The following is a 26,546-nucleotide window of genomic DNA, read 5'->3' as shown; positions in this document are numbered from 1 at the left end:
ACTCCAAAAATAACTCATACATTTAAATCAGGCTCCCAAGGCTTGGACTGGAAACAGTAATGAGAGATCAGAAGGTACATGCTATATACACTACCAAACATAAGGTAGATAGCTAGTGGGAAGCAGCCGCATGGCACAGGGAGGTCAGCTCGGTGCTTTGTGACCGCCTGGAGGGGTGGGATAGGGAGGGTGGGATAGGGAGGGTGGGAGGGAGGGAGACGCAGGAGGGAAGGGATATGGGAACATATGTATATATATAACTGATTCATTTTGCTCTAAAGCAGAAACTAACACACCATTGTAAAGCAATTATACTCCAATAAAGATGTTAAAAAAAAAAAAGGTACATGCTCATGAAGCTTCCACATACAAAAAAATCCAAGGAGAATCGCTAATTTCTGTGGGGTGACTGGAGCAAAAGTTTTGGGGTGTACTAGATCCCAATGATGTCTAATAGTAGTTTCATGGACGGACCACAACAGAAGTACCCGGAAACTTGTTAAAAAACATTCTGGGGCTCCAGGCTGACAGATTCTAATCCAGTAGATCTCCAATGGGCTTAGGAATCTACACATTGTTTAATATTGTTCTTGGGATTCTTAGGCCCAGCTGCCAAGTTTTAATCATTCACCACCTGATGACCAGAATGGGAATTTAGAAATTATTTAAGTCAAAATGCTTTTAGCCAAATGTGACCAGTCTCATCCAACATGATATGTCCATGATGAAAATGTGAGTGAGTGGTCTTGGTCAGCTACTCTGGATGACACAAATCCAAGTGTAAGACATTGGGTACACGATCTGGGCATCATCAAAAAATATAGATAGACAGATAGATAGATAAACATTTGATTATCAACAAAAATGAGTGAAGAAACCTCTGGGCAAGGAGGTCCAGTGCAGCATCCTGGGAGCAGAATGACAGGGAGGGCTCCAGACATTGGGTCAGAACTGCACTCAGTGAATTGCCCCTTCTAAGACCTGCAGCTTCCACGCACGGCTCATTAGATGTACACATGATGAAGCCATGGCGTGGGAGGCTCATACAGCTGGCAAGGAAGGAAAGCCAAAAACAAGTACAGCAGGAGGCTCCATTCGTGAGGCAGCTCCCCAGTGCCTCACAGCATACCCCATTATCTTGGGTACTCGGCAGTCTGTAGTTCCCCAAACCAAACCAGTCCTTGAGGAAAAGCCAGGCATGCAACTTTCTAACTACCCTAGTGGAATGATAATGAGATATCAGTTTCAACCAAGGCACACTGATTTGTGCTAGATGCTCCCCTCCAAGACCCAGCTAGCTGCTAAATGAGGTCAATCCAGCTCAACCCAGCAAGAGTTTGAGGCAAACACCCTAGAAAGCTACTAGACATAAAGCAAATCTTTTAAGTATTACAGATAGAAGAACATCTTCTCTCTCTAAAGATAAGAAGAGGCAGCTACACAAGCGAAAATACCTTCTGCTTTGTGCACTGAACGCGTTTAATGGAGAGGAGACTGATCTTCAATTAGCAACAGGGCACAAACAATGTGTAAAGGGAGCGAGGCTGCAGGAGCTTCCTTCTGTTACGTTTTTGGGTCTTCTACCCAAGTGTGCCATTGTACCTCACTCCCCCAGGGAGGGGACAGGCTGCAATCAGACACTGCTTGAGAATGCAGAACTGGCAAGGTTCAGGTCAGACAACAGCTCCTTCCTGAGAAATGCCTTCTGCGCCATCCCCTGGTCCTAAAGTGTTTCGCGCAACTAACTGACCGCAAACTCGACGGTTGCGCACACCCTGTGCCAGCTGGCTTACACCACCAGGGCCTTGGCAGGCAGAGCAGAGGGTCTGGGCCTGGCATCTGGATGATCCTCCCCAGGCTCAGTGATGCAGCTGAGGCAGAGACCCTGGCAGCTTCCTACTCCCCCCAGGCTCTGCCCCTGTGGCCAGTGTGCTAATTAATCCTCGGATGGTCTGGCATCCAGGCCCAGACCTAAGGAATGAGCACAGAGTGAAGTCACGCGGCATTAAAACCTTCAGGGGGTTTCTCATAGCTCATTTTAACCATGTTTGGCAAAAGTAACAGGTTTAATCCCTCAGAAATAATTGAAGTTAGAGGGCAGACCTAAGGGCTGCTTTCCCACACTGCTGCGGTAATCTGCATATGAAAGTCCATTGTTCTGATGACTAGGTTGTTTTTGGGTTTTTTCTTATTAATTAGTTACTTTATTTGCTTTTAGGATCCTGTACAGTTAATTTATACATTTAATAGTCATTAATTGGATCGGCTGTACAACCTATTGGGAGCATACAGGCTAACGTGTTACGCCTGAGGTCGCCTCCCAATTAACAGGGACTGGCCATAACACCTAAGAGAAATGCTGAACTATCAGACAATTTTTTAACCTACAAAAATAGCAATTTAATAAGGCTGCTCCTAATAGTCTTTTATTCTGATCAAGTTGCCCTAGATTCATTTCATCCAACATAAAATACGAGATTGCAGGGTGTGACTTCCTCTCCCAGAGTTAGTGATGATTCAATGAAAGGAGAGAGAAGACGAGGCTTTGGAAAGTAAGGAGTCGCAACCGAGGTGTGAGGGAGGCATGACTGGGTTCCCATTACCCTGACATTCACAGTGTTCTAGAAGGTTACAGCAGAATAGCTAAGGTGGCTGCATCTGCCACTCAACAAGGCAGGATTTTACAATGTGCTGCAGGACCTCTTGCCATTTCTACTTTCTTTTCTATCTTCCCATCAGTGACACCTGCCATAAAAATAACTTGGGTTTTAGTGTAAGACAGGGGTTTCTTGGACATTAGATGCTGGCCAAAAACCTCGACTACAGTCACGGACAGTATTATTTTTATAAGTGCCTGAAGTGGTCTCTAGGGTAGCCTAGATGCTCTGGGTCGGTCACATTTTACTCACAGATTGTTATATTTACTGATGGCCCAGGACATGTGTGCATCCAAGTGCTGAACTGTTTCTGTGCCACACTGCCAGGTACAATTCCCGTGACTGTTAACTAAATATTTGTGAAATCATGGACAGCACATTCTAGCTTAATGGTTTGAGTGTTTCCATTAAAAATGTCAAAAGGTGGATAGCTTGGTGGTATATATGCACATGAGAACTTCATGCAGAAGGGCTGGTCTCTCTAGGAGAGATGCTCTGGGAAGTGGCTTGTTCTGAGAACTGCAGTTTAGCCTTCATACACTCTATCTTTCTACATGTTAACATTTGGGGCAGAAAAACTTCTTAAGAAATCATTAATTATTATTATTACTTAAGTGAATAAACAATTACTCAAATTTGTTAAGATGCTGGCCCTGCAAAACGCCCTAATGCCATTCTCCCGTTAAACTTTCCCAGAGTCCTATGTGATAGTACAGGAAGGAAGGGGACAGTGGATGCTCACCTGTGGATGGGAAGGAAAAGGCAGCTTACAGAGGTGAGGTGACACACACACTGCTCCACAGCTGGTCACCTTACCCAAACTCACAGCCATGTTAATTTGGTTCTTAACCATTAGGCATTTTCCACCTCTAATATTACTCTTCTCTCTCCAAAATAGAGACTATTGATCTGAAATTAAATTCACCCCAATAACTCAAAATTGTCATGCTGAACAGTAACTCTGGTGGATATAGATATATTGCTGTAACTTTTATCAAAATCCTTGATGTTGCTTATGTCCTCCCAGCTATTTTATCTAAACCGATTTTGGTCTTTCCCCCCGCCCAAAATCAGACTATCAGCTCCCATTTTTCAACTGTCAGTTTGCCTACCTCTAGCTTTTTCTTTTACTCTCAAGACCTAAGACTTCATGTTAAACTATAGCAGGATGAGAAAATGAATATTCCTTTCTCCATTCATTCACCTATTTAGTCAGTAATATCTGAGCACTTTTGATGGGCAAGGTCTCCTTCTAAGAGAGGCAGCAGTGATAAAACACAGAGTATGAGTGTCCACAGAGAGATCTTTCAGGTTGTGGGTGAGAGACAGACAAATGAACAAGTAAATAAAAAGAAAGGAACATCTGTCACCAGGGCTCACATGAGTCAGAGCAGGGTAGCATGGAGCAGGGGTCAGGGAAGGTGACCTCTGGGCTGAGATCTAACCAAAAAGGAAAGCTTCTACTTCTTTCAGGAGAAGGAGTTGGTGCTGAGGCCCTTAGGAGGTGGGAGTGGGCATTGCGTAGAGCGGGATGACAAAGAAACGAGCTCCACGCCCAGAGTGGATGAAGAAAGAGCGTATAGTGGTTGGCAGGCACTGTACTCACTGAAAAGAAGGTTAGGTTTCATTCTAGGTGGAATAGGAAACCTTGGGAGGGCTCTGATCAGGAGACTGACTTGATCCGATGTGCTCCTTCCTTCCTCCATTCAGTGCTCTTTATGCACAGCCCAGCCCTATGCTGGATGCAGTAGAAACAGTGGTGAATACGGAATCATCCAGGAGACCCCGGCTAGTGGGAAGGGCAGAGAGAAACCAGATCCAGGAGACCCTGGCTAGTGGGAAGGGCAGAGAGAAACCATATCGCCACGTGGCATCATGAGGAAACCACAGAGGGCACTGTTATTGTACCTGAGATCAGAGAATGAAAAAGTTAATTGGGCAAAAGAGATGTGGGAGAATAGGAAGGAAAAAAGTTGTATGTTCCAAACAGGGAAAACAGAACACATGTAAGGTTTCAAGAGGGTGCACGATGACTTCTAGGCTATAGGAATTTTAATATGGCTGGAATAGGAAAGAAAGAGGGAAGGAAGGAGGGAGACAGAGAAAGATGATGGAGGGCAGGGGTGGGGGAAAATATCATAATAGCAAAAGAGGAGAATGGATAGGCAAACAGGAGGCGTATGATGGAAGCCTTAATAAGGAGACGCCCAGTAATTCAATATTCCAAGATAAGTTCTAGAGATCTGCTGTACAACATCATGCTTTTAGTTCACCTAACTATAGACCATTGTCACTCTTTTGTGATAATATACGTAAACCCAACTTATTCTTGTTTAGAGCTCATGGTGTTATTTTGGATCTAGAAAAATCTATTTACATTTAAGTTATTCCAAATTTTTCTCTGTATTTTTAAATGTGCTGTGACATTTTTTAAAGCAATGCAATTCTTACTACCTTTTATTAATTTTGAATTGAATAAAAATGGGTTAGCATTTGTTCCCTCTGCAATTTTGTCTCCCTTGGTGTTTGGGCAGGCAACATTCACGAATGTGCAGAGGGCTACTTTCTGCTTACAGTTCATAACACACCCCTCACTCCCATAACACTGGCAAATCTGTACAATGTATACCCATCTGTACACTGGATGCCCATAAAGCCATGGGAAGTGGGAGGTTTTAGAATCCAGGATGACTCTTTTGACAAAGTTCAGGCTGGAAGAAACAATACTGGGGAAAACCCAGCAACTCTGATGTGCATTTTTGTTAATTCACGGAAGTTCAGTGTCTCTTGATCCCGTGGGAAAAGATCAAAACTGTGGAGGAAGATGACAGTGACATGGGTTTCTAAGATTGGTTGATTTTGCAGCAAATACAAATGAATCTTGAACAGAGCTATGAAATTCAGTGGATTTCAGAACATCTTCATTATAAAACCAGAGAAAAGCCATATCACTAATCTTCCTCCCTCCCCCAAGAGAGACCACAGGAGGTTCATTTTAAGGTCTGATGAACGGTTCAGGCGGTCTGAAGTAGATTAGGACAAGAGTTTACTCATTTGAATTCTATATTTAAACTCCAGGCTCAACGAATTTGTCATGGTTTCTCTTTCTTTAAAGAAAGAATATTTCCGTTATTTGGTACATAAAGCAGCAAAGCAAAATTCTCTCTAGACAGTAAACAATACTTTGAAAGACAAAAACAAAAACTTAATAGAATCTCAAGATCACTTATTCAGGGATGATGTGTCATGGGCCATGTCAAGCAAAATCACAGGAAATCTGTGAAACAGGACTATTTAGTCTGTCCAAGGCCAGTGTTTTTGCTCTAACATCTTCTTTTATTTCAAGACATCAAGATTCTCTCACTCCTATTTCAAATTTTTAAGATGAATTTTATCAAACTGTTTTAACTAAAATTATCCAGTTTTGATTTTTCAGGAGGTCACCTAAATATTGGGAAACCAGAGTTAACTGTCATTGGACTGAAGGTACACGACATAATAATCGCAGATGTCACCTTCTAGAAGCCCTTTCATACCCTTTCATTAACTGCAAGTAGCATTACAGTGGCCACTAGGGAAATCGTCATAAGATGAAAAAGTAAGAAAGACATGATATTTAGCTGTCATGAGAACTTGTCAGGATATATATGGATATTTTGAGTGAAGAATGAAACATCCCAAAGGATTTGGCACATTTTAGTCAGAATTATTTAACTCACAGGATGGAAGGCTGGCATCAACGTGCATGCACACTGCCCGTTGTACACAGGTTTATACAGAAGGTCATAATCCCCATTCCTATTTCACAAAGAACATGAGAAAATGGTTTCAAAGCTGCCATTCAAGGGATTTGGACTGAACTAGACAGAGTAGTGAGGAATATCAACCCTGGAATCAGATAATTTCACTCACAATCGAGTTCAGGTTATCCTGATTATATTAAAACGTAATGGGGCTTCCCTGGTGGCGCAGTGGTTGAGAGTCCACCTGCTGATGCAGGGGACACGGGTTTGTGCCCTGGTCCAGGAAGATCCCACATGCCGCGGAGCGGCTGGGCCCGTGAGCCGTGGCCGCTGAGCCTGCGCATCTGGAGCCTGTGCTCCGCGACGGGCGAGGCTACAACAGTGAGAGGCCCGCGTACCGCAAAAAAAAAAAAAAAAGGAATGCATTTCATGTTTTTGTTTTCAGTATTTTGTGGGTCTTCTACTGAAATGAAAAAAAAAATTTTTCAACCAGACTCCTCTCCCAGGTGGCTTATCTATTCATTCATTCATTCATGCTTCTACTGAGCATCAACCTCATAGGTACTGACCTAGGTGCCCAGTCTTTTCCTTCTGGAAAACCAAGCAGGTCTGTCCAACACAGGCCTGCCTCCTTGCCACAGCTGTAGACACTGGGACCAGGCTGCTGGCTGGGCTGCTCCAGCCACTGGAAACGCAATTATGGATCCAGAATGTGCACCTGACCTTGCAGAATCAGAGTCCATAAGAAGACACATAGGGGAGGCACTGGAGGGAGTGGGGATGACTCCTGACACCATGTTCAAGGCCTTGGGTGCAGACTTTTCCACCCCAGGACTTTGCAGTTAGGTGAGGTGATGTAAATTATCATTTTGCTTTTTATGAATTTACTAGTCTGTGTCACATCCACGATGCGAGTCCTTAATGTATGTGGCCTAACATCTATTTGATGATACAAATGGAAATTGGTTGAAATTAGCCAAAAGAGCTCATCTTTGCTTAAAATATCCCAAGATTCCAATGAAAAACAAATGCTTTGTCTTCTGAGATTTGAGGTAAGAACACTGAAATCCCTTGCCATTAGAAACTGAGCTACAATCAGCACCTTTTTTTAAGATAACTAAAGCAACCTAACAAACATTGTTCAACTGCTTGCACTAATTTGATAAAGCCCCTTTTAAGATCAACTTGTATACTTCATAATATTTTTAATTAAACTCTTTATTTTGAGGTAAGTATAGATCCACATGCAATTGTCAGAAATAACACAGAGAAATGCCTTATACCTTTTACCTAGTATTCTTCCACTGACATGATGCAAAACTACAGGATATAGTGATATATATATATATATATATATACACGCTATCTATATAGTATATAGTGATATAATATCACAATCAGGGTATTGACATTGATAAAGTCAAGATACATAACAATCCCATCACAACAAGGTTCCCTCATGCTGCCCTTTTATAACCACTGACCTCTCCCCACTCCCAACCCAAACCCCTGGCAACCACTAATTTGTTCTCCACTTCCATAATTTTGTCATTTCAAGAATGTTATAAGAATGGAATCATGCAGTATGTATTATTTTGGGATTGGCTTTTTCCACTCAGGATAATTCCCCAAATATTCAAAGATTTGTCCAAGTTATTGTGGGTACAAATAGTTCTTTTTTTTTTTAATTGCTAAGTAGTATTTAATGGTATGGATATATCCCAGCTTGTTAACTATTCACCTACTGAAGGATATCTGGGTTGTTTCCAGTTTTTAGCTTCTACAAATAAAGCCACTAACAGATTTTTGTGTGAACACAAGTTTTCATCTATCTGAGATAAATGCCCAAGAGAGCAACTGGTGGGTCACATCGTAATTGCATGCTTAGTTTTATAAGAAACAGCCAAATGTTTCCCAAACTGGTTGTATCATTTTATGTTCCTTTCAGCAGTGTATGGTATGAGTGATCCAGTTTTTCCACATCCTAGCCAGCATTTGGTGTTTTTTATTTTTTATTCATTTATTTTATTCTAGCCATTCCAATAGGTGTGTAGTGATACCTCATTGGGGTTTCAATTTCCCTAGCTAATGATGTTGAATATCTTTTCACGAACTCACTTGTCACCTGTATATCCTCTTCAACAAAATGTCTCTTCATGTCTTTTGCCCATTTTCTAATTATGCTTGGGCTCTTGAGTTGGCATTATTTATGTATTCTTTATATACTTGTGCTCTATCTATACGTAGTTTATATATAGTTAGTATATTCATATAGATTGCTAGTTCCAAACTATCTTGGGAAAAGATATTTGCAAACCACACATTTTTTCATCCTTTCAGCAGGGTCTTTCACATAGAAAAGGGTTTTTTTCTAATTTCAATGAGATCCATTTTATCAAATTTTCCTTTTATGGATTGAGCTTTTGGTGTCAAGCCTAAGAACTCTTTGTCTAGCCCTAGATTTTCTGAAGATTTTCTCTTTTTTTTTCCAAAGGGTGTCATAGCTGTACATTTTACATTTAAGTTTTTGATCCGTTTGAGTTAAATTTTGTTTAAGTTTCAGTGTTTCAGCCAAGGTTAAATTTTTGTTTATTTGTTTGTTTCCTCTTCCTTATGGATGCTCAATTGCTTTGGCACTATTTGTTGAAAAGGATATCGTCCTCCATTGAATTGTCTTTGCACTCTTATAAAAAATCAGTTGAGCATATCTGTGTGGGTATATTTCCGTGTTCTTTCTTCTATTCCATTGATCTATACGTCTACTCCTCCATCAATACCACACTGTCTTAATTACTGTAACTATGTAATAGGCCTTAACATTGGGTAAACTGATTCCTCCTACTTCCTTCTTTTTCAAGATTGTTTAATATTCTAGGCCCTGTGCCTTTCTATGTAAACTTTAGAATACTCTTGTCTATGTCTATAAAAACCTTGCTGTAATTGACAGGAATTGCATTAAATCACAAGACACTATCTATATATGCTGGGTAAAGCCTTCTATGAATGCTGTCTGTATCTTATTGGTTGATGGCGTTGTTCAGTTCCTCCATATCCCTGCTGATTTTCATCTTAATAGTCTGGCAACTCATGACTGTGAAGTGTACAAGTCCCCAACTATAACTGTAAGTTCTTCTATTTTTACTCTCAACTTTTAATTTTTGCTTCATGCGTTTTGAAGATCTGTAGTTTGGTCCAAACATATTTAGAATTGTTATTTCTTCCTGGTGGACTGACCCTTTTATCAGTATGTACTGTCCCTCTTTGTCTCTAGTATCTTTCTTTGCTCTGAAGATGACTTTACCTCATATTAATATAGTCACTTCTATTTTTTAATGTTTGCATAGTATATCTTTTCCCATCCTTTTACTTTCAACATACCTATGTCATTGTATTAGAAGCAAATTTCTTGTTGTAAGCATATGGTTGGGTCATTTTTTAAAAATCTACTGGGCCAACCTCTATCTTTCAATTGGTGTGCCTGGATCACTTATGTTTAAGATAATTAGTGATATGTTAGGGATTAAGTCTGCCACTTTATGTCTTTTTCCTGTTCATTTCCTCTGTTTCTCATTTCTATTTCTCTTTTCTTACATTTCTGTGAGTTACTTTTTAAGTATTCCTCTTTTTGTTGTTTTCTTAATGGTTGCTCTAGGTACTATAATATAAACATGTAATTTATCACAGTCTATTGGTAGTAGCATTTATCACTTACAGTGAAATGTAGAAATCCTACTTCTAATTAGGTCCCTCTACCTTCCACACTTTCAAATATAATTGTCTTAAGAATTTCCTCAACAAACATTGGGCACCATCAGATGATGCTATAATTTTTGTTTCAACTATCAAATATGATTTAAGAATCTCCTGACGTGTGGAGAAAAGGGAACCTTCTGACACTGCTGGTGGGAATGTAAACTGGTGCAGCCACTATGTAAAATAGTATGGAGGTTCCTCAAAAAACTAAAAATAGAGTTGCCATATGATCTGGAAGCCCCACTCCTGGACATATACCCAGACAAAACTATAATTTGAAAATATACATGCACCCCTATGTTCATAGCAGCACTATTTACAATAGCCAAGACATGGAAACAACCTAAATGTCCATTGACAGATGAATGGATAAAGAAGATGTGGTATACCTCTTGCACTGTCGGTGGGAATGTAAACTGATACAGCCACTATGGAGAACAGTATGGAGGTTCCTTAAAAAAACTAAAAATAGAATTACCATATGACCCAGCAATCCCACTACTGGGCATATACCCAGAGAGAACCATAATTCAAAAAAACACATGCACCCCAATGTTCACTGCAGCACTATTTAAAATAGCCAGGTCATGGAAGCAACCTAAATGCCCATCGACAGACAAATGGATAAAGAAGATGTGGTACATATATACAATGGACTATTACTCAACCATAAAAAGGAATGAAATTGGGTCACTTGCAGAGACATGGATAGACCTAGAGACTGTCATACAGAGTGAAGTAAGTCAGAAAGAGAAAAACAAATATCGTATATTAACAAATATCGTATATATGTGGAATCTAGAAAAATGGTAGAGATGAACTGGTTTGCAAGGCAGAAATAGAGACAGATGTAGAGAACAAACATATGGATACCAAGCGGGGAAAGCAGGGGGTGGTGGTGGTGGGATGAATTGGGAGATTGGGATTGACATATATACACTATGTATAAAATAGATACTAATAAGAATCTGCTGTATAAAAAAATAGCATAAAATTCAAAATAAAAGAAGATGTGGTATATATGTGGTACACACACACATACACACACACAGTGGAATATTACTCGGCCATTAAAAAGAATAATAGTATTTGCAGCAACATGGATGGACCTAGAGATTATCATAATAAGTGAAGTAAGTCAGAAAGAGAAAGACAAATAGCATATGATACCACTTTTACATGAAATCTAAAATACGACACAAATGAACTTATCTATGAAACAAAAACAGGCTCACAGACATAGAGAACACACTTGTGGTTACCAAAGGGGGAGGTATGAGAGAGGGAAGGATGGGGAGTTTGGGATTAGTAGATACAAACTATGATACATAGGATGGATAAACAGCAAGGTCCTACTGTATAGCACAAGGAACTATAATTTAATATCCTGTGATAAACCATAGTGGAAAAGAGTATGAAAAAGAAAAAGAATATGAAAAAGAATACATTGATATGTATAAATGAGTTGCTTTGCAGTACAGCAGAAATTAACACAACGTTGTAAATCAGCTAGACTTCCAATAAAATTTTTAAAAAATCTCCTGAGAATTAAGATACTATATCATACTTACTTCTATATTTAACCATTTCTATATTCTTTCCTTTTTTTAAAAAAATTTATTTGGCTGCACCGGGTCTTAGTTGCAGCACACGGGATATTCGTTGCCGCGTGCAGGCTCTTAGTTGCGGCATGCACACGCTGTATCTAGTTCCCTGACCAGGGATGGAACCCGGGCCCCCAGCACTGAGAGGGTGGAGTCTTAACCGCTGGACCACCAGAGAAGTCCCTATAGTCTTTCCTTTCTGAAGTTTCAAGCCTTTTTCTGTTATTTCCCTTCTGTTTGGAGAAATTCTTTAACCATTCTTTAAGGGTAGGTTTGCTGGCAACAAATTCTCATAGTTTTCCTTCTGAGCATGTCTTTATTTCTCCTTCATTCATGAAGAGTATTTTCACTGAATATAGAATCCTAGGTGGACAGTTCATTTCTTTCAGTACTTGAAAGATGCTATGCCACTTCCTTCTGGTCTCCGTTGTTTCATATGAGAAATCTGCTGTTATTCAAATTGGTATTTTAAATAATGTGTCACTTCTCTGTGGTGGATATCACTTTTGTTTTCCTTGTGTAATTATATTTAATTATAATGTCTTTCCATGGATTTACTTGGATTTATCCTGTTTGGAATTTACTCAGCCTCTTGAACATGCATGTTTATGCTTTTCACTAATTTGGGGAGGTTTTCAGCCAATATATCTTCAAATATCTATCCAGTCCCACTCTCTCATCTCCTGAGACTTTTATGACATGAATGCTAGCCCTTTTGCTGTCCCACATGTCCCTGAGACTCTATTCATTTTGTTCCAATCTATTTTCTCTCTGTTGCTCAGGCTGGATAATTTCTATTGATCTGTCCTGAAGTTTACTAATTCTATCTGCTGTCATCTCCACTCTACAACTGAGCTGATCCAGTGAGCTTTTTATTTTGGTGACTGTATTTTTCAGTTCTATAATTTCCACTTGGCTCTTTTTTATAACTTCTATTTCCTTACTGAGATTTTATATTTTTTCATTTATTTGAAAAATAAATGAAAAAGAGAATTCCTAATTGCTTTTGAAACAATTTAATTTTTTAAAAAAATTTTATTAAATTTAATTTTAATTTCAACACCTGATTCCTGTCAATATTGGCATCTATTGATTGCCTTTTTCATTTATGTTGTGACTTTTCTTGTTCTTGGGATGACAAGGAATTTTTAATTGCATTTTGGGCATTTTGGATTGTATACAGTGAGACTCTGGGTCCTATTTAATCGGTTTTCTTGGCAGTCAATCTGTCTGTTGAGGTGTGGCACAAGGGCCAAGTGGTTGTGGGTGGGGTGGAAGATCAACTTCCTGTTTAGCCCTGCTGAAACTGTGGACAGCTGGTCTATTGGATGCTCCATTGGTGTTTGGCTAGAATAGGAAAGGTACTGCCACAAAAGGATTTTATTGTTAGGCCATTCTTTTCCTGGTCCTTTGACTAAAGGAAACAGGCTTTTCTTAGAAGTTTGTTTTTCTGTTTGTTTGTTTTTGTCTATGCCTGTTGTTGGCCCAGGTGGGAAGCTTCTGGAGTGCTCTATTTGGGAACAGATTCTATTATAGAACAGATATTGATTCTATGGGAATTAATAAAAAACCCAGGGAAGGGGCTTCCCTGGTGGTGCGGTGGTTGAGAGTCCGCCTGCCGATGCAGGGGACACGGGTTCGTGCCCCGGTTCGGGAAGATCCCACATGCCGCAGAGCGGCTGGGCCCGTGAGCCATGGCCGCTGAGCCTGCGCATCCGGAGCCTGTGCTCCGCAACAGGAGAGGCCATAACAGTGAGAGGCCCGCGTACTGCAAAAAAAAAAAAAACCCAGGGAACTCACCTCCACATCTTTAAGTCTAGGCAGTGCCCCTTCTTTCTACCTTGCAGGTCTTCCTATACTTGTTTGTGGGGTAACGTCCAGGACTTTTCAGTTGTAAGGGGAGGGATCTGATTAAAATATGGCTACTCCATACTGGCAAAATAAAATGTCTGGATTGGTTTTAATAAAAACGACTTCAATCTTCAACATTCATAAGTTCAAAGGGGATTTTAAATAAATTCTTTGCTCACTTTCTCTAACAATTTTTTCATTCATTAGACTTCATATCTCCAAATATCACACTGCCCTTGTTCATCGGGGAAGCCACCTGAAGGAAGAATCTTTTCTATTTAATGTTGTGAGCACCATCACTGGACACCTATTTAAGGCTCTGGGAGATATTCCAATGCTACAAAATTGGGAATGGGGTGAACTCTAGAGCCAGGCAATGGCCAAACAAAGAGAAAGTCCCTAGAGAAATCTGGCTGTAAGTTTGTTATTTTTTTCCTACCTTGGCCAAAAAAATTACCATGAACAAACATTCCCTGGATACACTTGTTCTTTGAGCTATAACATACTTGTTTCTCTCTCCTAAAAGCAAAGCTGATTATAGTGGTGCTTCCCCCTCAGATTAAAGTTTGGATATTAACTCTGTTATAATTTGTCCTTCTCACTCTGTGTTCCAGTTCTAGTGCATTTCTCCCAATCCTCTATTGTTCACTCCCTCAGGGGTACCCAAACTTCTACCACCTGCATCTGGGATAGCACCAATGGGACTCCCTGCCCATTTGGGCCAGAGGTTCTTCCCAGCACATGCATAGTACATCACAGAGAGCTACCTTGGCCATTGTCCTCAGTCACCTCATGGGGATCTGCTCTCCATAGGAGGAGCATTATTTTATCGTACCCACATGGCAGGTACAACAAAACAATGTGAGTAATGATAGCTATGAGTCCCAGGACGTGTGACATTGTTGCAGCCACAGCTACACTTTCAACCTAAATTGTCATTTGGCCCTGTAGGGTGGTGGTTGTGATGGTTGTACTGACAGATTTAAGGGTGGCCAAAGGAAAACAGAATTTTATAGAAATCCACTGTGCAAATTTTCCAAGAATGCTCCAACTGGAAAGGAAACTTGTATCCCATTTCCTAAGTTCCTCCATTAACATACCTTCCTTTTGCTCCAGGCAATATATATTTATGAAGCAGGCAATGCTCGGAGCATTAAGGATACAGCAGAGAGTGACATTATCCCTATCCTTGTAAAGCTTACCTTCTAATCCAGGAGTCAAGTTACCCCAATATCTACCCCAACAGTTATTTAATTAATTTTATTATTAAGTGCAAGAAGAGATATAACAAGTGGGTTCAATTTTCTTTGAAATTCCAGCAAGAGCCATATTCTTTCAATGGTGTCAATATGGGTGAAAAGCACAACACAGGATGTGCTTAGACCAAAAGAAAATCAATTGTTTCAGAACTATCGAGCATCTGAACTCAATATAAGTATTTTACTTTCATGATTTTATTTGGGCCTCTTCATAAATGTTCTACACACTGGAGTTCCAAGGCCCTAAATGAAAGGGCAGTACATTTGGTGAGTTTCTAAATACTAGGACAGAATTACTGTAATTGATCACTGTGAGGGAGATGGGTGTGCCATGACCCCTGATGCACCTGCCCAGCGGCAGGCCCTACCTCCTTGTTTGTCCTGTCAGCTTGCACCAACGTTCCATTCAGGCAAGGTTCCACGTAGTGAAGCTCCTCGTTATACTGCAAAGGGAAAAACAGCCAAGAGGAAACACTTAATTAAGCCTTTGAAGGGTACACAATAATTTAAGGATACACACACACACAAACAAAAAAGCAGCACGATCACAGGCTCAATTCATTTACACATAAGGTGACTTTCTCAATCAGTACCCCTACAAAAAAACTGTGCTTAAGTGCAAAGACATACTTTATTCATTTCTTGTTTGAGGGGCAAACTTGTAGAGCACATATTGGTAGATGGCAGTGTTCAGGGTGTACACAGTTAACTGATAATCCTTCAGGGGTGACTCCAAACATAGAGGCTCCCGGGGCATGGCTAACAGTGCATGGCCCAGCTGAGATCTAAAGAGCATTCCACAGAATTTCCTGGTGGTCCAGTGGTTAGGACTCTGTGCTTCCACTGCATGGGGCACAGGTTCGATCCCAAGTCAGGGAACTAAGATCCCACAAGCCGCATGGTGAGGCAAAATAAATAAATAAAGAGCACTCCAAACTTGGACGGATAGGGCTCCAGCTCTGCCTTTGGTTTCATGGAGCTAAGGAACCCATGTGCAGGTCACATATGAGTGAGTACAGAATGTTGGAAAGGAGAGGCCTGGATATTCCCCTATAAGAGCCTTTACAGGTGTTGGTCAGAGCACTGCACATGCCCAGTGACACCACTGTCCACACAGGCCAATGCCAGCCTTCCCATCATTTTTGATTCCAGAATACCCAGATTATGAAAGCTTGCTTTTGTCCAAAGCTCACAGCTAGGAAGAGAAATTTTGGGTGGTCTTATTTAAATTTCTCTCATCAAGCATGGTTCTCTGCACTGTAGCTAGATTGGGACATTCCCAAACACAAATCTAATCATGCCCCCTCTTGTCAGTGTCATTCAGAGCCCCCCACTGCTCTGCAGAGGAACCTTCCCAGGGCTTGGCAGGGCTCTGGCCACTCAGCCCTGTTGACCTTTCTAGCATCTTCACTCATTAGCCCTCCCCATAAACTCGGCACCAGCCTGCCCTAATTCCCTTTCTGTCCTCTGAGATGACCCATCTTTTCCTTCAGGCCTTCCACAACTGGGCCTTCTGCCTGAAGCCCTCCTTTGGCATCTCCAGCTGACGCCTGTTCATCCTCTGGGCCACCTCACCCCTGCCTCCTCTGGGAAGCTGCCTCTGTTGCAATAGAGGCTCCGCTCCTATCCATTCCAAAATTTTAATTGCCTGGTGCCTGGATCCTTCATCACAATGTGGGACCACATCAGTAGGGTCTATGTCTGGTTCCTTAGTGTATTCCCTGTGACAAGCACAGGGCTGGACCTAGAGTAGGTACTGGGGAACAATTTGTTCAATGAGAGTATCATGGCATTTCCACTTTAGGGACCAAAGGCCCAGCCCAGAGCTCCAGAGGGAAGGGACCAAAACCATCTCTCACAGGGCCAGCCTGCGAGCAAAGTCTGGCTAAGAAGTTTGGACTTTAAGCCTACAGGCAGTGAGAACCATAGGCTGTGGGCAGGGGAGTGGGTGAAATAAAGAGATCAGCTTGGGGCGACTACTCTGGACACACTGCAAGGACAGACTGCAGAGGACCAGACTGGCAGCTGCTGCAACAGTGACTAAGATGTATCAGGTTTCACCTACCAAGATGCTTAATAGCAAGTCGGGGTAGTGATAACACTAATATTTGCAACTAACTGTTAGTGAGCATTTCCTTTATCTAGACACAGGCTAGACTTCATTCACAGGATACCTCAACCTCAGGTAGTACTTCCAACCACTCCCCCTTTACAGATGGGAAAACAGAGGCCGAGTAAGGATGATCAACCCCAAAGTCACTGAGGAGTACATAGGATGGAGTCCAGATTCAAACCCAAGCAGTTTGACCTTCCAACCACTGACCCCAGGACCTCAGAGCCCCCAATTTCTCCTCTCTGGCGCCTAAGCCTATGTTTCCTATCAATCTGACTTTTGCTCCCTCTTTAATCTTTGTTTTTAGTCACATAAAACCATCAGAAAAATTATAGCTCAGTGAACTTAGAGCTGAGATGAGGCATGGAGAAAAAATAGATTTATGCAATTCTGAAATCAGCTGTCAACAAATGGAATGTCATCTCAGAATCCAGGAAGCAACTGCACAGTCTAACCTGAAGAAATGCTTCTCCAAAATTCTCAGTCCAGGGAATTCCCTGGCAGTCCAGTGGTTAGGACTCTGCACTTTCACTGCTGAGGGCCCGGCTTCAAACCCTGGTTGGGGAACTAAGATCCTGCAAGCCGCACAGTGCGGCCAAAATAAAATAAAATAAACAAAACTCTCAGTGCATATAAAACTGACACTGGAAGTTGCTGGGGGAAAAAAAACAAAAACAACCCAGCCATTTTTCCTCTCCTCCACCTCCCTCACTGACTGATTTGGTTCAGGGTGATAATATGCCCATTCCTAAAGCTTAATTCCTTTCATTCTTGAAGCATAATCAGTCTTAGGCAATCACAGCTATTTGGTCCCCCTCTGTTGGATACAGGCTTTCACAGCATGTCTTGCAGCTGGGGGTGGTCAAGTAATCCATTCCCAGCCAATGAAACATAAGGGGTAGTTTTCTGGGCAGTTTCAGTGAAATTTTTTTTCTTGCCATTAAAGGAAAACTCTTCTACATCCACTGCCTTCCTTCCCTCTTGAGATGCTATTGTGGAGCTGCAGCAGCCATTTTGCAACCATGAGGTTGCAAAGGTTGACAAGGTTAAGAATGGAGAGCAAGGCTCAAGGAAGACAGAGCAGGAAGATAGAGCCAATGTGGGTCCTTGTTGACACTGTTGAACCACTGTACCAAACTGCAGCTGCCCTCTTTGAGGCTTCCTCCATGAGATTATGAAACACCTATAGACTGAAGCAAGTTTTATTCAATTGTTCTGTAACTTGCAGCCCAAAACTTTCCAACTCCATTTTCCAGGTAAATTTTAAAACTTTATCTACATTCTACCTGATACACATTCACAGTGTTGATTCCTGGGGTTCTATACTCTGAGGTAGCAGTCAGGACACTTGGGTCCAAGTCCCACCTCTGTCATACACTCAGTGTGTGGCCTTGGGTAAGTCACTAAACCTCTGTGATCCCAGATCTTACGCATAAGGTGCTAATTCATCTTCAGTTTACCCTCCACGGGCCCCTGTGAGGATCCAATGAGGCAAAATACCTGAAACTGCTTTGTTATGTAAAGGCCTGTATATGTGGGGGACCGGAGAGGGGCTTACAAGTAAAGAAGACCAAGAAGTTCTTGCCCTCATCAGGGAGGAACATGTGCAGTAATCAAAACCATGCTCGCCGTCACTGTGCAAGCCCTGGCCACAGTGGAGGAATCAGCTCTTCTGAACCCCCGCCAGCTTGTTAGTGGCATCAGCCAAGCTTGCAGTTAACTAATTTCCCTTGACTGCATCAGGACAAAACTATGCTGAGCAATCTGGACTGTATCACCAAAGGGAACGGGGCTCAGCCGTCTGTGTGAGGGAATGGTGCACACCAAGCAGCTGTGCCAAAGAGGCCCATGGGCTGTGGATGCTCACCACGCTAGCCAGCACTCCTCCAGAGGGGGACACCAAGGGTGCCCTGCATGTAGAACTGCTCCCAGGCTCCCAGCAGTTCTCCTTTTGGAAACCTTTCCATTTCTGCATTTTAATGGATGGCCCCTAGATTTCCACATTGTGAAACAATGTGAGATGGCCAAGTCAATTTACAACTGAAGATCTGGTCACCTCCAGTCCTAAGATACAATGGCCTCCTTCAGCTCTCCTTCATCCCTACTTAAACAATCAGATATCAATGGTCTAATAGAAAAGGATGCAATGCACATCATCATTAGCCAGATGCAATGCTCTTCTGCCATTTGCTTTTGCTCCCTCCCACTACCAAGAGTGAACCCCAGGGAGGCACTCAACCACCCCCTACTCTCCCCAAACATTTTAGTCCTTCCTGCAAGTTTCTGGGAAATGGGAGGAGTATCTTAGCAGGATAGGAGAGAGCCCAGGCAGCCCTAGAGATGGTCTAGCCAGCCCACTAAACATGTGGTGAGGAGATGGACGAAGAACTTTCACCCTTTAAAGAACTTAGAATCTACCACATAGACTCAGGGCCTCAGTCACTGTCAGTTTCCTTCTCCCTTTCTCCTGGCTGGTTGGGTCTTCTCCTCTGATTCACACAAGTGTAGAGCAGTAGAGCTAAAGCAACTGCAGCAAACAGGGTGGGTTCAAATCTGGGCTCGGACACACACTAGCTGGGTGACCTTGGCCAAAGCATCTCCACTCTTTGGGTGTCAGTGTTCGTATTGGGGGGATGGGGATTGTAACTGCATCTTTCTAACGAACTCACCGTGAGGATGAAATGAGATGGTTCAGTAAAGAGTCAACAGAGAAGCCGCATGTAAGAAAGTGTCTGGGTGTACAAGCACAAGAAAGAAAGAAAATATTTATGTGAGTGTGCTGTGTGCTACACAGAAAGACTGACAGCTGGTACTTGCTAAGTAGGAAGGGGTGTTGGGGCAATGGCCATTACTTATTCTTGGGAACAGGGCTCACGTACCCCTGACCTCTGCAGAGAGCACAGACTCTGCATTCGTTGGAGAGAAGGGCTGCTTCAGTAGGCACATGTGACTCTCTAAATACCTGAGACAGAAACCACCACATTGTGTGGCTGTACACTGCCCCACCCTAGGCCACACTCTGAACCCTCCCAAAAACCTGGGTATTTGGCAGACAGGGAGCCAAGACAGAGCTGCCAGCCTACTGCCAAATACCAGCCGGGAGGGTATCTGCCATGAAACCCTTTGTTCGTTTGCTCCCTGAATATTAACTAAGCACCTGCCATGTGTCAGGGATATCAAACACTGGCTAAATTTGCACATGATCATCACTGTGGAGTGATCATGGACCACTTTTTCTTACTTTTATTAGTAAAAGAATGTGCTCAATAATGTTTGCTTTTCCTTTTCATGATAAAAAAGTGCTTATTTGTGATGTTGCCACGGTCCATCCAAAAAAAAAAAAAAAAGCCTCAAGAGAAACCCATGCTACTCAGGCCAACCACCAAACTCCAGGCTCTGACAGCAAGGAATACATCACCATCTGCCTTTTCTTTCCTTTTACCCAATCTCTGGAAGTACCCCCAACATCTCGCATTTTAAGGACACAGCAAAATCCTCAATGGCAATTTTAATGATGATCTAAAAGAGGAAAGCCAAGTTTCATTCAATGAATGGCCAGAACTTTTGGGAGAAGAATCTAAAAACAAAGAACAAATGGGCTGGGCTCACCCACCAAGATTCATGCAAGCTTCAGCATTGGTGTAGAACAGCGTCACATGTTGGTTCATGTAAATCTCAGCCCAGAGACTGGAGAGCAAAGGACAGCTGACTGGGCTCTGGATGACACTGGGGATTCTGAACCCTGCTTAACGTTGGAAGCTGGACATGATTAATGAAAGCAATGCAGCTTTCAGGCCTAACAAAAGAAGATCAACAGTAGCCTTTAAGGATAATGAGGAAAGACCTCATGAAGAAAGAAGAGACTTTAGGGAACATGTGGACATGTCACCCTGCAGCAGAGACTCCTTCCATGTCTTCCACTGCCTTCAGGGGATGTACCAGTTCCTCTACGTGGCTGACCAGACTTGCTTGATCTGGACCGCCCCTCTCAATCCACTACCATTCTTTTCCCCATCACCCCCACCTACCCACTCTCGCTGCCTCCCACATTCACCCCCACTCAACTATGTCCAGTCACTGAACTCCTTTTGGTCAAGCCAGCCAGGCCTGTACTTCCTGGGGGTGGGAGAAAGCTTACTACAACCTGAAAATAGCACTTTCCTCCTCAATTGTTATTCTCCTTTTTCCTGCCCTACCTCAATGCATATGCCTGGCTAATGCCTACCTATCTTGAAGTGTTCACTTCGTCATCGCTTCTTCCAAGAAGCCATCACTGAGCCCCCCCGTTGGCTGCATGTTCCAGCTTTGTGCTCTCTCAGCCTCCCCGCCCCAACCCAACCGTCTCTGATACTGCTCTATCCACACAACTGTGAGCACCTGCTTCCTGGTTGCATCCACATCCAAAGCACACACATACACACAAAACCTCAAAGTCCATGCAGGAAGACAACCTGTCTTCCTTATCTACAAAAGCAGCCTCAGTACTTAACTCTTAGCACTCAACAGTATTTGCTGAATAAATAAATAACCAGAACAAAGAAATGAAAGGCAAAACTGAAGATCACTGATGGAAAAGATTAGAAACAAAGCCAAGAGAAGAAAAAAAATAGTTGACACAAAGACAAAAAAATAAATAGACTAATATGATAAGAATCTCTAGCCTCTTTGAAAAACAGGTAATAACCGTTTTAGAGAAGCCTAGGTTACACACACACACACACACACACACACACGCACACACAAAAAATATATATACACATATATATACAGAATTAAAATATTGGCATGCTCATACAATGCAAGAATCTGATGTAGAACTGCTGGAACTCCATTAAATATTTTTATGGTTTTATTGATGCACTTTTGATTAAATAACCTTTAGAATGAAAATGTGTAGAGTTTACGTAATGAAGCAGATGAATCCACAATATTTTCACCAACACAAGGCATCCCAGGGATCTTTTGCATTACAAAAGCTTCTTGTGTAATTTGAAACACGACTGGACGTAATTAGCAGTACAGAGAAAATGAGCACCGAAAGAAAATACCATCCTCATACTTTTAATACGGAATCGATTACTTTAAAAAGCAAATCCACAGCAGGCAAAGCACTGGAGAAACGGTTCTGAAGAAAATTCTGCAAATTAAAACCAGGGCACCAGAAAGTTCTGGGTTGAACTAACAAATGATGCTCTTCTCTATTCAACTCTGCACAAACACGGGCTACAGGAGGCATTTAAATTGATTTATCAATATCAGTCCAGTTAATACTGTGTTCATTTAATGCATGGCTTAGGCTTCTGTAAAATCATTTTTCTAACTTCAGCATGGAACAGAATTAGCACCCTCATTTTTATGATAATATTGTTAATTTAATGCATGGCTTGGAGTTAGACTTCAAAGTGAATCAGAAAAATATGGCTTTTCTCTTGTCAGAGACATCTCTCTTCATGCACCAGTAGTTTGATCTTAAATTTTAACTTCAACTGCACAAAATCACTCTCATATTTCAACTATTCTTTCATAATTCAATCATTTAGTTCATTGGTCTTAGATTGATTTTGCAATATCCTGCTCAGGAAAACTAAAACAAGTTTTAACATTATCTTTTCATGTTTATTCTCTGGAAAGATCTGGATTGGACACTTTTCAGAATACTCTATAAGATGCACTTAGGAATGAAGTTAATACAAACATGCAAAAATGGCTAGAATGGGCAAGGAAAGTCTTTTCCACCATTTAAATTCTTTTCCTCCCTTCCCCATTATGGCACTGAAAATCAAATGGCAATGATGAATTAGATTTGTACAAACAAAAAACCTACAACGTACAAGAGCTTCCAACATTAAAAATAAAGATTGTATTTTTTACTTTCTCTCTAAAACACTGAAATGTCTCCTCAAACATCTACCCAACAAGCAAGAGAAAACTGACAGTGTAATGAAGGGTGAAATGATAATGTCCTCTCCCGTAAATGGAATCCAGCCAACTAGAACAATGCATTCAAACAGATTTGCAGGGCATTCTGAATGGAGTTTCAAACATCCCAGCCCCCTGCACTTACAAGAGCCTGCAGTGGGGTCTCCCTCTGGATGGGGGCAAGTGACCATTTTAGACAGATGGAGGAAACATGTACATCATATTACCAGAGCAATTTTGCCACTGTAGAAATAGGAAAAGGAGATGGAGGAAAAAACCACCACCACAGTTTGGCAAGGCAAAACTGGTGAAACACACTTAGGGTTGGAAGAGACAATTCAAGGGAATGCAAATGAAGACTTGTCAATTACAAATCTACTATTTAGGACCCTCAAAATATTGTTGTTATGGATTGAATGCTTGTGTCCTCCCCTTAATTCATATGTTGAAGCCCTTAACCCCCAGTGTGGTGGTATTTGGAGATGGGGCCTTTGGGAGGTAATTAAGGTTAGATGAGGTCATGAAGGTAGGGCTCTTGTGATGGGATTGTACCCTGATAAGAGAAGATGTGAGAGAGCTTGCCCTCTTTCTCTTTCTTTCTGCATAAGCACAGGGAGAAAAGGTCACGAGAGCAGACAGCAAGAATGTGGCTATGTGCAAGCAAGGAAGAGAATTCTCACCAGAAACCAAGTCCTGCCAGACCTTGACTTTGGACTTTCCAGCCTCTAGAACTGGGATAAAATAAATTTCTGTTGCTTAAGCCACCCAGTCTGTGGTATTTAGTTATGGCAGATGGAGCTGACTAATACAGTTTCTAAGTATGCAAACATTATAACCTGCTTAGTGGACATTCTGATAATACCTAACTCTGTGCAGACCCTCCTTCGGTGCAACAATCTCACTTCTAGAGTTTATTCAACAGAAGCACACCCAATCCTGCAAAAATATATGTATGAGTCCATTCACTGTAGCACTCTTGAGTAGAAAAGAGATTAGTAACAGCATAGTGTCCAGCAAAGGGGGACTGGTTAAAAAATTAATGCCAACTATAGAGGATGGAATGCTCTGTTCTTCAGGTACACTTGATACAATACAAGTATAGAAGCAAGTTGCTGAATATTCTGTAAAATAGGATTCTATTTTTGTGGGAAAAATATGTGTTCATATATATACAGAAAAATTTGGAAGAATATGTGCCAAATGGAAAGGGAATGGGAACATTTCTGAGTTGTTTAAAATTTTTACATATGTTGCCTATATTAAAAGCAATCAATACATTAGAGTTACTGCTAATTAGTGGTTCCTTTTATGACCTCAGGCTTTTAATATAAATTCAAACATATTTGATCCCATTAAGGGAATAGAGTTCATGATTTTACTATAGAGGCTTCAAATGAAAAAGTTCAGAGTATCTTTCTAGTTGTCGAAATAATTATGTAAATAGTCTTGAAGCTGATCATTTATGTTGAAAACTAACAAACAGATGTACAGTGAGGGTTAATGGGCCCTCTAATGGGTTTCCTTATATAAGGGGCCAATTTGGGGTAAAAAAGAAATTTTTTTTCCTTAGCTGTTCTATAATAACTGGCATGTCTACTTTTAATTATCTTAATCACCCTCTCTTCATTATTGAGTTGACACTGTTTGTATATCTTAATGAATTTACAGAGATTATTTCAATCGATTGGTTTTGTTAACAGAACAATAAATCCTGACTGATAAAGGATTCACAATGTAATTAGCTAGCTCTTATTATGCAAATTTCTGATAATTCTGTAATGAGTAATTAAAGATTAAAAAGAAAGACAGTCCCAAATTAGCAGCTTCTTATCTGTAAATGCTTCAGGATGTGTGAGGATCAGCCCAGGTTTGCATATTCACAATGAGCCTGGTAACTAAAGTAACTTTTCTTGATTTGGAAACCCAAAATTCTGTCTGAAAAATCTCCTTCAAAGAGCTATGCCTGAGGCCATACAGTTTTACAGTAAGATGGTTGAGTGGTTCAACTATATTTTCTTCACTTCTGCTCAGGAAACAGGACAAGGGGAACCTGGACAGTTTCTGAGTCCTCACTGTGCCACTTTTTCTGTGTGTGACCTAAAGGCAGTAGCTGCTACCTCCTGGTGCCTCTGTCTCCAGGCTATGCGGTACAGAGCTCGGGCGAATATCCAATGAGATCATCTACACTGGGACACTTGGCAGTGACGCTCCATGGAAAGCAGCTGCTGGTGTAATTCATTCAACAAGGATTTAAATTACTATTTGCCAGGTACTGTCCTAGGCACTGGGGATAGTTCACTGAATAAACAAGACCAACCTCTGTTCCCATGGAATTTATTATTCTCTTCCTTTTCTTCTTTAGGGCTTTTTAAAATCTGAAGCTATTAAATCATGGTGCCCTGCTGCTGTGCCTTTTTGCTCCAAGTCTCATCAGAAGCTGGCAGGACACTAATCAAGCAATCCCCTCTGCAAGCCCAGTGTCACTTCAATACCCATGCCCTCTGCCCAGTGAATAAAAGTGGATGTTATAAAAAAATAAAAATAAAAAAAGTGGATGTTATGCCCATGCAGAAGGCTGCCCAGAAATAGGGTTCCATGATGACACACTCTGCTCAGGGGCCCGGAGAAGCCATGCAGACACAGGAACAGCATTCTTGGAGCATGTCCATGCCACTCATTCTTCAAATAGCAGCCCTTCTTTCATACCCTAACACTGGCCTCCTGTGTACCAGCTTGGGTTATCCTGGCAGGGACCCTGGAAGTGATATGACTGCACCTGCATCACAGCTGCAGGCTGAGGCAGACTTAAGTGGTTCATCCCAAGACGCGGCATTGTATGTGGCCAAATTAGCATTCAAAACTAAGTCCCATCCCTGAAGCCAAGCTCTGTCTTCTCACCACACTGCCTCCACTGCCTGCTGCAGCCACTCCATGTCCCAGATAGAGGTGATGTGGAAAAGCATAGGTGACCATCACACAGGAGCACCCAGCTAAGTATTCAAGGAAAACAACCAGGCCCATTGTGGCTATCATCTTTGGAAAAGAGTGGGAGGGAAATAAGGAACATGATGAGACTTATATCAGAGAACGGGGGAGAAGAGGATAGAGAACTGGAGATGGGACTCCTGAATTAGTGCTCCTGCCCAGGCAGTGTGTTCATGCCCGGGCTTGGTTCCCGGATCTCCCACTTCCCAGCTCTGTGACCTCCGCAAGTTACTGACACTCTCAATCCCTGCAACCTCATTTGAGAAAATGCCAAAACCACCCCCTACACGCTAGGGCTGCTGTGAGGAATGAAGATAATACCAATATGAAGAGTAGGCAAATGGCACACAGTAGGCACTTAATAAATGCCACTTTTGTTTCTGAAGCTGAGATAAAGTACCCTATGATCCTTAAACTGCTCTCTACATTTTCGTTGTCTTACCATCATGATTACTATTACTATCATTGTCATCAGACTAACCTAGCTTAAAATTAATTTCCACATGAGAAAATCTAGTAGTTTAAGGAAAATCTCGCTAGGTCTAATTCCCCAAGGTTCTGAAAGGGTTGGTTCTCCAGGAAAACTAAATCTGGTGCTACTCTTCCAGATAATAGTGCCTGAGTGCTAGGTGAGAAAAAAATGTGCTCAACTGCTTTCCCAG

General features: G+C 41.7%; 1 protein-coding gene across 1 annotated transcript in view; it reads right to left on the bottom strand.

Annotated features, from left to right (window-relative positions):
* CACNA2D3 (calcium voltage-gated channel auxiliary subunit alpha2delta 3) overlaps positions 1 to 26,546 on the bottom strand; it is a 781,826-nt gene that overhangs the window by 400,667 nt on the left and 354,613 nt on the right. Inside the window, exon 9 of the mRNA XM_029243037.1 lies at positions 15,236 to 15,310. Coding sequence (XP_029098870.1) covers positions 15,236 to 15,310 — 75 coding nt within the window. The remainder of the gene's footprint in view (positions 1 to 15,235; positions 15,311 to 26,546) is intronic.

This window comes from Monodon monoceros, unplaced genomic scaffold, assembly GCF_005190385.1.
Source record: "Monodon monoceros isolate NGI ecotype Baffin Bay Population unplaced genomic scaffold, NGI_Narwhal_1 Super_Scaffold_3, whole genome shotgun sequence".
NCBI lineage: Eukaryota > Metazoa > Chordata > Mammalia > Artiodactyla > Monodontidae > Monodon > Monodon monoceros.
The sequence above is the reverse complement of the archived record's forward strand: the minus strand, read 5'-3'. Positions and strand labels throughout refer to the sequence as shown.